Source organism: Actinia tenebrosa, unplaced genomic scaffold (assembly GCF_029948245.1).
Source record: "Actinia tenebrosa isolate PJP-AT-01 unplaced genomic scaffold, QUT_ActTen_1.0 PGA_scaffold17__23_contigs__length_9995812, whole genome shotgun sequence".
NCBI classification, from domain to species: Eukaryota; Metazoa; Cnidaria; class Anthozoa; order Actiniaria; family Actiniidae; genus Actinia; species Actinia tenebrosa.
This window is the reverse complement of record NW_028292577.1, coordinates 4717047-4730028: the sequence shown is the minus strand read 5'-3', so window position 1 is coordinate 4730028 and position 12982 is coordinate 4717047. Positions and strand designations below refer to the sequence as shown.

General features: G+C 34.1%; 1 protein-coding gene across 1 annotated transcript; it reads right to left on the bottom strand.

Moving 5' to 3' along the window:
* Positions 1-11662: 11662 nt before the first annotated feature.
* Positions 11663-12648, bottom strand: LOC116294297 (m-AAA protease-interacting protein 1, mitochondrial). Its single transcript, XM_031701864.2, has one exon. The coding sequence runs from the start codon at positions 12646-12648 to the stop codon at positions 12046-12048; it is 603 nt and encodes a 200-aa protein (XP_031557724.1). The 3' UTR covers positions 11663-12045.
* Between the last annotated feature and the right edge of the window lie 334 nt (positions 12649-12982).

Sequence of the window (12982 nt, the reverse complement as noted above, 5' to 3'; positions counted from 1 at the left end):
GAACGACTTTACAAAGAAAGCGCTTTTATTAAACTCAATGCCTGCAAAACAAAATGTAAAAATAGGTTAAACACAATAGAATTGAAGCAGGAAGTTAATAATATGAATTTCAAATCAAACGTTACATGTAACTGATCACGCCTTTAAGTTAGAAATCTTTAGATGAAAAGAACTCGCTATGAAATGATTACGGAAATGTTACCCATTAATTACACACAAAATACAAAATACGCTTTCTGTTATCGTGTGCAAAGTTACTAAACATCATAATGTTGACCGCAAAAAGAATTACTATTTATAAATTCAATTTATAGATAGATTAGATTTCAAATTTAATTCTCTTTTGTAAATCCAACGTTCAAGCAGTGTTGTCCATGCCCAACTTATATCTACAGTTGTTGTGAGTTGTGAGTTGTGGAAGCGTGTATGGAAGAGGATACAAAAGATTATAGCTTTAAAGCCTACCGTGTATAAATGAAAATATTTATTAATGTATTTATTTTATTTGTATATTCTTCGAAACAACGCGCTATATTAACCTTAAGAGCACTTTCAAGATGCTTCTACCTCTATTAACTCTGCTAAAAGGTAGCAAATCCTAAATTCATTTCCTGGATCAATTCTTTTACCCCCCCAAAAAAACTAAAAACAAAACAATTCTACATCGTAGTAATTCCCACAAAAAAACTGTATTACTAACTTTAAAAAACCTCATTTTACGCACTTGGAGGTAAAATGCTTATTTGCTACCTTATAGTAGTTAGGGTTAAAGATGCGTATTTGCTACCTCACTAGTACTATACGTATTTGCTATACCCAGTGCGTTTTTGCTGCTATTTAGAAGTTTTCTTCGTAAAAAAACTGTAAAATGAAACAAATTGCTTTAAAACTTTTGTCAACTACTTTATTATATGTTTACCTTACTGCTCTGATAAAATAAACTCGCCAGACTAGAGAGGGAACTGAGAAGAGTTTTAGGCAAAACACACTTCTGGGTAATTTTTAAAAATTTCAAACTTAGTCACAGTGTTCAGTGTTGTTTTTGAATTCTAACCCTAGGTCTTGACTCTTTTCTAAAAATTATGTATTTGGAAGGCTAAAAAACAAAACAGATCTTAGTAGAAGTGGTTTAATTACCTTGGAGACCTACTGAAACCCGTAAAGGTTTTTTTTTTTTTTTTTTTGGCGAAAAAAGGTCGATGTGCTCAAGGCGAAATGCGTATTTGCTACCACATCGAACTTCAAAGCGAAACAAATCGTATAAATCATAAGTTGTACCGTGAAATAGTTGTATGTAGTTCTCAGAGAGAGAGAGAGAGAGAGAGAGAGCACTGAATTTTTCGAATTATTTAATTCATGCTTTTTTAGTATTACTTCAAGGCTGTAATATTCTTTTAATTACAAAAGGCTTTTTTTGAAAGATGTTTTGTTCCCTATGAAATTAGACTACAGACAGGAGACTACAGACTTTTTTTATTGAGCTCCTTGAAATTAAAGGCTTCAGCTACAATATATACAAGTTTGTATACGTTTAAGAAAAAATTATAATCGACCTTTCATAATCACTGGCAATTATTAAGGTAAAAATTCTTTCTCACATTCATAGAACAAATAGCTCTCTGTTGATATTTTTTGATAAAATTTTTCTCCTCCAAAATATGTTGTAATTTTTCTAGTGATTATGTAATTTCTTATTATTATTTATTTATCTTGTCGCTTGTTTCTCGTGCTTTTTGTTTTGTTTTGTTTTTGTTTTGCTTTTTCGATTTCTACTCCTAGAATTCCGTCATCTTTAAACGTGACAATGTTATATTTATATACATATATATATTATTAAATGGTCCTAGCGCATTCTTAACTTCATATCTATTAGCTAGGGCCTGTATTTATAGCTATTTAAAAATTTTGTTTGTAAAAAACGTTGTTGAGGGATGATTTCAAGGGCTAGAGCTAAGAGACAATTGAGTCTGTCGTCAATGTTTTATTTTCTCACGAAACACTAAAAAGAATATCAGAGATTGAGCCATAGTAGACCATAGTAAAGAGGGTTAAGACGATGATAGTACAAAAGAAGAAAAGCGAGAGAAGACAACGTCACAACATTTTTGACTGCATACCCAAGTGAAATTCACGAGGAAAGACAAAAACCAAACAAGTATAAATATAGAATAGTATTGAAGTGATTATGGAAATTGTTGAAAGTAATGCAATGAATACTTCTTTGTTGCCTCAGCCTGTCGGAGCGAACCGAAATTGAGTCATTGCTTTCTTCTGTTATGCCATGCCCAAGACGAAAATAAATAATAGTTATGATTGATAGATGCAATACGTATCCAACAGCGATAATATGGGGGAAACACAACCTTTGAACACGAAAAATCTTGAACTGAACCGCTGTTTGATAATAATGACTTTTCTAATGGGAGCAAAATAGTTAAAATTAATTGACAATTTGCCTGCCCGATAATAACTCATTTTTAAAAATCTTTTTTGATGTTGACGACTTTAAGTTATGAAGTAGTGAGTTCCATTTCATCGCACCTCTATATGAAAATGACCCTCTATAGTAGTCGAGATTTATAACGGGTTATTTTCCGAACATTTTGAGAAAAGATCGCTAATGTATGTAGGTACGTATACAGCATGGTTAACTGGATCTGGATCATGCATTAATAAACACATTCAAGTGTTTATCTCTTCGAGATGCCAAATCATCCCAAGTTAAGAAATTCAATACATCCTTGGATCTAATATAATAACCTTGAAAAGTTATTATTCGGCATCATGTGAGCCCATACAAATTATGTCTCAAAAACACGGTTTTTGGATCTTTTCTCAAAATAATGACTATCTAGGCAAAAATTATAGAACTGGATTCAGTTAATTCAACTATTCACGGACTGTATTATATGGTTTGGATTGAATTCTATTGAAAAAAAACACCGTACTTTTTGAGTTGAATGTACGCTGTTGGACGTATTTTACAAGAGAAAATGCATGACATAACCGGGGTCAAGCTAGAGAATCGTCTCTCCTTGAAATAAAACAGAACCTGTCAAAAAAAACAGAAGTGGATTTGAAAACCCCGGGCTTTCCTGAACATTTTGGTATATAACTCATAGGAATCTGTCAAAATTTAGAACCGTATTCTTGCTGATTTTATAAGCTCATACTATCTGTTGGCCTATACATTCGCCACTTATGGTTTCTTAGGTTTCGTAGCCTCGAAAACATGCTTACTAGTTAGCAAAAAAAGAGAAGATTTACGGGTCATTTAGGATGTTGTGTCACGCAGTTTACTTGTGCTATATAACTTAACTTTTAAGAACAACCTTTTGCTTTGGAAAGAGAGGAAAAAGACCGAAAAGAGCAAATATTCCACATGTATGGACAATTTTTTCCAATGCAGCACGGTTCTTCATTTTTTGTAATTTAGTGGCGAGACCTTTGTTTAAATTTCCCCCACACCACGTCACAGTAGAGAGAGAGAGAGCAATGAATTTTTCGAATTATTTAATTCATGCTTTTTTAGTATTACTTCAAGGCTGTAATATTCTTTTGATTACAAAAGGCTTTTTTTTGAAAGATGTTTTGTTCCCTATGAAATTAGACTACAGACAGGAGACTACAGACTTTTTTTATTGAGCTCCTTGAAATTAAAGGCTTCAACTACAATATATACAAGTTTGTATACGTTTAAGAAAAAATTATAATCGACAATATAATATTCATAAGCAAATATTAAGTAGTATAAACTTCTCATTTTAAATGTATATTTAATTTCTTTCTCGCATTAATAGAACAAATAACTTCTCACATTAATAGAACAAATAGCTCTCTGTTGATATTTTTTGATAAAATTTTTCTCCTCCAAAATATGTTGTAATTTTTCTAGTGATTATGTAATTTCTTATTATTTTTTTCTCTTATCGCTTGTTTCTCTGTGCTTTTGGTTTTGTTTTGTTTTTGTTTTGTTTTTTTTCGATTTCTGCTCCTAGAATCCCGTCATCTTTAAACGTGACAATGTTATATTTATATACATATATATATTATTAAATGGTCCTAGCGCATTCTTAACTTCATAGCTATTAGCTAGGGCCTGTATTTATAGTTATTTAAAAATTTTGTTTGTAAAAAACGTTGTTGAGGGATGATTTCAAGGGCTATAGCTAAGAGACAATTGAGTCTGTCGTCAATGTTTTATTTTCTCACGAAACACTAAAAAGAATATCAGAGGTTGAGCCATAGTAGACCATAGTAAAGAGGGTTAAGACGATGATAGTACAAAAGAAGAAAAGCGAGAGAAGACAACGTCACAACATTTTTGGCTGCATACCCAAGTGAAATTCACGAGGAAAGACAAAAACCAAACAAGTATAAATATAGAATAGTATTGAAGTGATTATGGAAATTGTTGAAAGTAATGCAATGAATACTTCTTTGTTGCCTCAGCCTGTCGGAGCGAACCGAAATTGAGTCATTGCTTTCTTCTGTTATGCCATGCCCAAGACGAAAATAAATAATAGTTATGATTGATAGATGCAATACATATCCAACAGAGACAAAATGGGAAAAAAAAAACAACCTTTGAACACGAAAAATCTTGAACTGAACGCCGTTTAATAATAATGACTTTCTTGATGGGAGCACTTAATTAACAGCCCAGAGCTAATGAACTTGTGACCCACTAAAAGTAAAACTACTTTAAATATGGATATATAAATTAAAAGAATAAGTATTAAAAATTACCAATTAAAATAAAAGAGATATTTAGATATTAAAACCTATAACTTATAGCATTTAACCAATTTTCTCCAGTGGTATGTTCTCTTATTTACCTCGATTTTCGTCATCTAGCCGTCAAAACTGTTGAGTCCACAACATATATCAGTGACGAAATAGTGACAAAAGATGTCGAAAACAATTGTAAATAAGAAGACATACCAAGGACAACTGGAGGAAATTGTTTTTTTGACCACAGAAAAAAAAAAAAAAAAAAAAGATTTACAACAAAAACAAGGATAAAATTTGGAAGAAAATTGGGTTTCAAGCACGCGCGTGATTTGCTGACGTAATTCATTGATCCGTCCTTCTATTTCCCCCGTTTCTGGACCAATCAGAAAGCGAGAAAATTCACAGTAGTGGTAAAAACATATACACATAATTAGCCGAACATTAAATGGGGAAAGGGGAAAAAAGAGAGCGAGATTTACTAAATATAATTACGATGATGTAGAGTTGCTGAGCCATAGCTTTATTGGCTTCATTCCAGCCTGGTAGTTTTTAATCCACGAGCTCTTTTATGGGATTTTTTTTACTGTAGTCTAAGGCGGCTCGATGGGGTTTTCTCGACGCGCTACCATATACTTACCATATAACGCAAATACGCGGACGTAAACAATTTATTGGGAAAATTTTCTTTAGAGGTTTTAAGGTAGTACCGGATCTTTAAAATTCTTCAATGAATTTTTTTTAAATTCTGCCATTTGAAGTTCATTGTTAGGGTATTCAAATAATGAAAAAAGAGAAGGGGGTCGCCGTATTGGTTATCGAGACATAAGGCTTCGAAAAGGAGAGATTTTTCAGTTTTCCGCGCGTTATTGCCGAAAATCTGCCTCCTCTAATAAATTCGAATTACTCGAATCGATTTAACAAAGAAAAACAGAAAACTGTTTTAAACTATAGGTGTTGAGTCTAGAAAACATATCTAGATAAAAAATCCATCCAATCTTTTGCAAGTAGTGTGAAAAGTTATGTCTAGAAGCGAAATTGCTTGTAATTCGGCGCAGTTATATGCGTGTGTAGTTGTAAAAATGTTTCTTTTATTATCGCTTTCTGTTATCGTGTGCAAAGCTACTAAACATCGAACGTCTTAATATTGTCGACATGTGCAAAGCTACTTAACATCAAAAAATACTTGATGAATGTGTTACAATAGTCATGCACAAAGTCAAAGGACACTCAGAAATATGAACACTCTGCATGTTGACCGCACAAAATTACTATTTATAAATCAAATTTATAGCTAGCTTTCAAATTTAATTGTCCTTTGTAAATCCAATGTTCCAGCAGTGTTGTCAATGCGCAACTTATTGAATATACGGATGTTGTGAGTTGTGTGTATAAAACATTCGTGGGAGTGTGTATCGAAGAGGATACACAAGCTTATAGCTTTAAAGCCTATGTTAACCTTAAGACCACTTTTATGCTTCTAAAAGGTAGTATTTCGTGGATCAATTCTTTTACTGATAAAACAAAACAAACAAAAAAAACAAACAAAAAAAACAAAACAAAACAAACAAAAAAAAAAAAGAAAAGAAAAGAACAAAAAAACAATGCCACATCGTACTAATTCCCACAAAAAAACTGTATTAGTAACTTTTAAAAAACCTCATTTTACCCACTTGGAGATAAAATGCTTATTTGCTACCTTAGAGTTAGGGTTAAAGATGCGTATTTGCTACCTCACTAGTACGTGTTTGCTCGGCCCAGTTCGTATTTGCTACTAATTAGAAGTTTTCTTCGAGAAAGCTGTAAAATGAGACAAATTGCTTTAAAACTTTGTCAGCTACTTTATTATATGTTTACTTTACTGCTCCGATAAAATAAACTCGCCAGAAGAAGAGAATGAAGAGTTTTAGACAAAATATACTTCCCATGCGTAATTTTAAAAATGAAAATTTGGAACTTTATACTCACAATGTGTCTTGTTAAATTCTAACCCTAGGTCTTGACTCTTTTCTAAAAATTATGTATTTAGAAGGCTAAAAAATAAAACAGATCTTAGTAGAAGTGGTTTGCCGCCAAGAAGAAGATTACCGGGCCTTAGAGACCTTTGAAACCCATAAACGTTTTTAATTTTTGGCAAAAAAGGTCGATGTGCTCGATGCAAAATGCGTATTTGCTACCACATCGAACTTCAAAGCGAAACAAATCGTATAAATGATAAGCTGTACCGTAAAATAATTGTATGTAGTTCTTGACAATAATATAAATTTCATCATTAAACCGTTTTGCCTTGAATTTTCGCAAAGAAAATCCGCCGGCTTGAGCGTAAGTGGCGTAGCAAATACTCAGGCGACAATCTAGAGAGAGAGAGAGAGAGAGAGAGAGAGAGAGAGAGAGAGAGAGAGAGAGAGAGAGAGAGAGAGAGAGAGAGAGCAATAGATTTTTTGAATTAATTTTTTCATGCTTTTTTATTATTACTTGAAGGCTGTAAGATTCTCCTTATTGAAAAAAGGCTTTTCTGTGTGTGTGGCTTTTTATCATCATTTGATGATGTTTTATTTACTATGAAAGTAGAAGGATGATTTCAAGGGCCAGAAGGACAATTGATTCTGTCGTCAATGTTTTATTTTCTCACGAAAAACTAAAAATCAAAGATTGAGCAATATATACGTACGTAGGATCTCGCTTTTAACCGTTTTCTAGCTTCTAACACTGTGATCAATGCAATGATAGTAAAGAGGGTTAAGACGATGATACGGTACAAAAGAAGAAAAGCCAGAGAAAATTTTTACTGCATACCTAAGTGAAATTCTCGAGGGAAGACAAAAACCAAACAAGTAAACATAGTGTTGAAGTGATTATGGAAATTGTTGAAAGTAGAGTGCACGCACCTAAAACCGTGAACATTAAATAGTACTAATTAGTACTATTTCATACAGAATCCTTTGTATTTTATTGTTTAATTCACTATTTGGTGCTAAAAATTAGTATTTGTTTCACGGATTAAGTGTGAGCACTCCGAATGCAATGAAGACTTCTTTGTTGCCTCAGCTTGTCGGAGCGAACCGAAATTGAGTCATTGCTCTCTTCTGTTTTGCCATACCCAAGACGAAAATGAATAATACTTATGATTGATAGATGCAATACGTTTCCAAAAGCGACAATATGGGGGAAAAAGCAACCTTTGAACACGAAAAATCTTGAACCTAACGCTGTTTAATAATAATGACTTTTTCATAATGGGAGCACTTAATTAATAGCCCAGGGCTAATGAACGTGTGGCTCACTAAAACTAAACTACTTTAAATATGGATGTATAAAAAATAAGTATTAAATATTATAGCATTTAACCAATTTACCCCGATTTTTGTCATATGGGCATCTAGCCGTCAAAACTGTTGAGTCCACAACGTATTTGACGAAATGACGAATGACGAAAAAAAGTGGTAAATAAGAGGACCAAGGAAAACTGGAGGAAATTTCTTTTGACCACAAAAAAACAAAAACAAAAAACAAAACAAACAAAAAACAAAAAAAACTTCAACAAAAACCGGGGTAAAATTTGGAAGAAAACTGGGCTTCATGCGCACGTGTGATTTGCTGACGTACTTTATTGATACGTCCTTCTATTTCCCCCATCTCTAGACCACGCAATCAGGAAGCGAGAAAATTCGCAATAGTGGTAAAAACATATATACATCAGTTAGTCGAACATTAAATGGGGAAAGAGGAATAAAGAGAGCTAGATTTACTAAATATAATTACTATGATGTAAAAGTTGCTGAGCCATAGCTTTATTGGCTTTATTCCAGCCTGGTATTTTATAATCCACGAGCTCTTTTATGGGATTTTTTTTTTACTTTAGTCTAAGGCGGCTCGATGGGGTTCTCTCGACGCGCTACTATATAACTTACCATATAACGCAAATACGTACGCGGACAATAGCGCAGCGCGCTGATTCTAAAAATAGCTTAAAGATTCGGACAAACATTGCATTCTGTTTAACCGCTACGAGGATTATACGAACCGATTTTATTATTTTTACTTAAAATTACAATAATAACCCATGTAAACTAAGATCAACTGCGATCGGCTGTGAAAATTATCTGCTGAAAGTAAACTTGTAAGTTTGTTTGTCCGAATTTCGCCTTTGTCTTCGTTTTTATGACGTCACGGCTGCGCTGCGCTATTTATTGGGAAAATTTTCTTTAGAGGTTTTAAGGGAAAGATGAAAATTTCGAATGAGCATGTTTTTATTGAAATCGGAATTAATATTTAAAATTGCTGTTCAAGTGTTGGTGTTAAAAATCGCGCTTGAGATCTTGGAGGATGAGTACTTTGCTCAGGTTCAGAAAATTTGAAGAAAATCTGATAGAGCATTTTCGATAAATCTTTGACGCTGAAGTTTTGAAGCATAGTAAATTTTGAAGGAAAAAAAAAAAAAAAAAAAAAACCGTAAATGATTTCAGTAATAACAGAAAAGTAGTTTATTTGGCTGTTTTTATTTCACAATTTTATCTATAGCTGCTGGTAAATCATTTTGGAGTAATGGGAAAAAGTTGGATAGAATTGTACCATATGACATTCCAAAATATTGGGTAACTAAAGTTTGCTATGAGCCGTACTTAAGACTAGAGTGCACACACTAAATCCGTGAAACAAATACTAATTTCTAGCACTAAATAGTGATAATTAACCAATAGAAAACAAAGGATTCTGCTTCAAATAGTACTAATTAGTACTGTTTAATGTTCACGGTTTTAGTGCGTGCGTGTAATGTCAGGTTATGAAAACGATGTACGTGAATTCAAAACTACTCGATGAACTTTCCTTACATTTACTGAAGTATATAGGTACTAACATCATGTTGAAACGTTTTGAGCCTATAAACATGATGAAGATAGTTCACGACTGTAATTCTGCTTACTCCTTGTTTATTTGATTATTCATTGCTATTGTCATCTTTCATTCCATTCGTGTGAGCTGTGTAAGCCCTGCAATGGCAATTGCTGCTTAATTGCTTTCCGAAGATTTTCCCAACTTTGATATACCAGCTATTTTTCAATCGAAGCCTTGCACACACGCTCTTTACCGGCCATATCAGAAAAGTAGACCGGCTTCCCTACCTTAAATTGATCTTTAAATTTTGGTTTGGTTAATTTGCATGGACGGGCTCACAGCACACGCGATTTTTGAATGTTAAGAAAATGGACAAAATGTGCGATTAAGCAAGCACAACAACACTTAATAACAATTTGGTATTAATTCCGATTTCAGTAAAAAACATAAGCATCCAAAAATTTCATCTTTCCCTTAAAGCTTCCTCGAAAAATCGTGTACGTCCGCACATTTGAAGTTGCATTGTAGAGCGCCGAGAAAATCCCATCGAGCCTCCTTAGCAGAAATCTAGTTTGAGGTCATCCTTTTCTTTTCTTTTCGCATCCCTCGCCTTAATACATATATCCGATGCTTTCAAGGGGGGCTAAACCTAGCTCTAAAAAATTTTGCTTAACGATTGAACTCGAATTAGCTTTCTTTAATCAAAAGAATTTAGGATTTTACGGCATTAAAATCCCTAAACATCGTACGGATCCAAACTAATTCAGAGCTAATTTTGGATTTTATTCTCGCTCGCTTCGCAAATCTTTTTTGCGTGAATTTAACTAGATTTTTCATATGTCGTTCCTCAATATTATCCTAGATTCTAACAGTGTATTTTATTTTAAGTTGTTTAGCCTTAGCGGCCGAAAAATCAAAAAGTGATATTTTTAGTTTTTGGCTTTTTTCACCTCATCCTCAGGTACGATTTTTCTGAAATTTTCAAAATCTTATCATCTAGTCCTAATGCAGCCTGTGGATGCAATTTTGAACCCTTTATTTCAAAAATCCTCAGTATCGTGCTAGAATTTTATTTAGCCATATCAAGGTTGAAGAAAAAACTGGGTCAAGTTGGTATTGCAGTACATTGTGGGTGCGTTAGAGAACATATTTCCAAGGTGGCGTCTATGTCGTCCCCTAAATCCGTCCCACAATTCACTACAATGTCAACTCAACCCTGTTTTTTTCTTAACATCAGAATGGCCAATCGTGCTGTAGATTCTATTATATGGTATGTGAAGTACTAATACTCTCCTAAGCCTAGTTTGGTCCTTCCCCCCCCCCCTTCTCCATGAATTTCTCTGCATAAGTAAAATGCCTGGGGGGTAATGAAAATACTTGGTTACATTGATGTCAGACCAAATTTTTTCATCATTTATCATGCAATGTGGCCATATAAGTCTGGGTTTTGGCTACTGCCAATCAAAACAAAAAACTTTGATTGGCAGAAGCCAAGAACTCAAACATCTAGGATTCTAGTTGTGTTGGCTACACAATTTAAAAAGAACATTAATTATAATAATGGGCACAAATTTCACTGCTTAATTAGAGGCGTCCAGCAGGGGCAGATCTAGGAATTATTTAACGAGGGTCTGCACCATTCATGATAGAGACAAACCGATGAGCCCTGTATTCATACCCTAGATCTGCCCCCGTCATCTGTACATCTAGAAGAAAAATTGCTTAGGGGAAACTATAATCCGGGTGGGGGGGGGGGGGGGGGGGGGAGAGGGGGTACTCTGCTAGGATTTGGGTAGGGGTGTTCTGCTGGGATTCTGAAAGGGGTATCCTGTTTATGACAAAAAAAAATCAAATTTGTGGACCCTGTTTATGAAAAAAGGTAAAATTAATTGTACTGAGTTCCTGTTTCAATTATCATGTCATCTGGTGTATCGCTTTTTGAAGACCATAGTAATCAGTTTCAGTCTGCTTAGGAAAACTTAGGAAAGAAATTGGAGCTTGAGCGAAATTACATACCCTGTTTATAACAAGAAGCTTGAAAAACCATACCCTGTTTAGCAGATCATCCCCGTATAGTCTATATATGGGAGTACCACCCCCCCCCCCCCCCCCGGGCATAAAATAGACATAATTCAGTGTGGTGCAATGTTTTCCCATTACAAACCACATGTTATTCACTAGAGTCAGATTCTTTGTTTTATAATCACTGGTATCATATTCGTCTGTCTTCTCATGTGCAACCGCTAAACGAAAAAATGATACTCTAGGAAATGACACGTGGTCTGTGTTGGGAAAACATTGCACCATGACGTAATGAAAAACACAAATACGTGATTTTTTTTAAGACTCAAGTCATAAATCAATTCCAACTACGAGCCAATCATCATCATTAGGAACACAAAACTTCCTAAATCGATACTGTACTATTCTTGGATGTCGAATGTGAACAATCTTCACATTGCCAACGACCTGTGTGGCCTAGTCTTGATCTTTAGGATGACATACAAACGTCACATCTATTTCCACTTGTTTCTTCTGCTCTTCCGTAAAACCAAGCTGGATTTTCTTAATCTTAGCCATAATTATATCAACAGCTCGAATAGCTGGTCCAGGATCTTTGGATTTTAGTGCTTCTTGGATCAAATCCACAAATTTTGGGGGGCAAATTTTGGACATGTCTTGGAAGCGTCGCTCTGCGAGGATTTCTGATGTGACTATAAGAGCTTGTTTTGCGCCACGAAGGAACTCTTCTTCGTTGAATCCCGGATCAAAAAATGCTTTTAATAGAACCATATGAAGCTTTTTTGAGAGCCAACCAAAAGGGCCTTGAGTAATAACCGTTCCTACAGTTCCTTTTATCTGTCCTTTGTCCTCATTTTCGAGGTTTTCTTTTTCGTTCCGTCCTGAATTTTGCTCATTTTCGGGACTATTTGAGCTAAATTCTCTTCTTTTAAAAACAGATAAGTAAGGCAGAGTAGCTTTAAGTTGAAAAACTCTTGTTTTGTTGGTTAGCTGACGAGAAAAATAGAAGTTTATAACTGTGTTTTTTCTCAATAAAACTTGAACAAAACGCGCCGCCATTTTGAACTAATAGCTACACAGGAAGCCCAACATTAATTTTGTACACAAGGAAAAATTAATAATTACCTATTATTAATACTATCCACGTCAAAAAAGACAGCATCCAAATAATATACATTTTAACATCCATTCGTATGTTTACAGTTTATATTCATTTTGTTCAACTCATTTAAAGACAAGATTGACGAAATCTTAAATGTATGAATTGGGTTTCCTGTGTTTACGAAATATCTCAAAATAGAACAACATAGCGCTACTCTGTAGGGGTACCCTAACTAACAAAAAAGATTAACTTAAGATTAACCTTTTTTAAATCTATATTACTCTAATATTG

Coding starts and splice junctions, on each gene's coding strand:
- LOC116294297 (XM_031701864.2), bottom strand. CDS start 12,648: ATGGCGGCGCGTTTTGTTCAAGTTTTATTGAGAAAAAACACAGTTATA.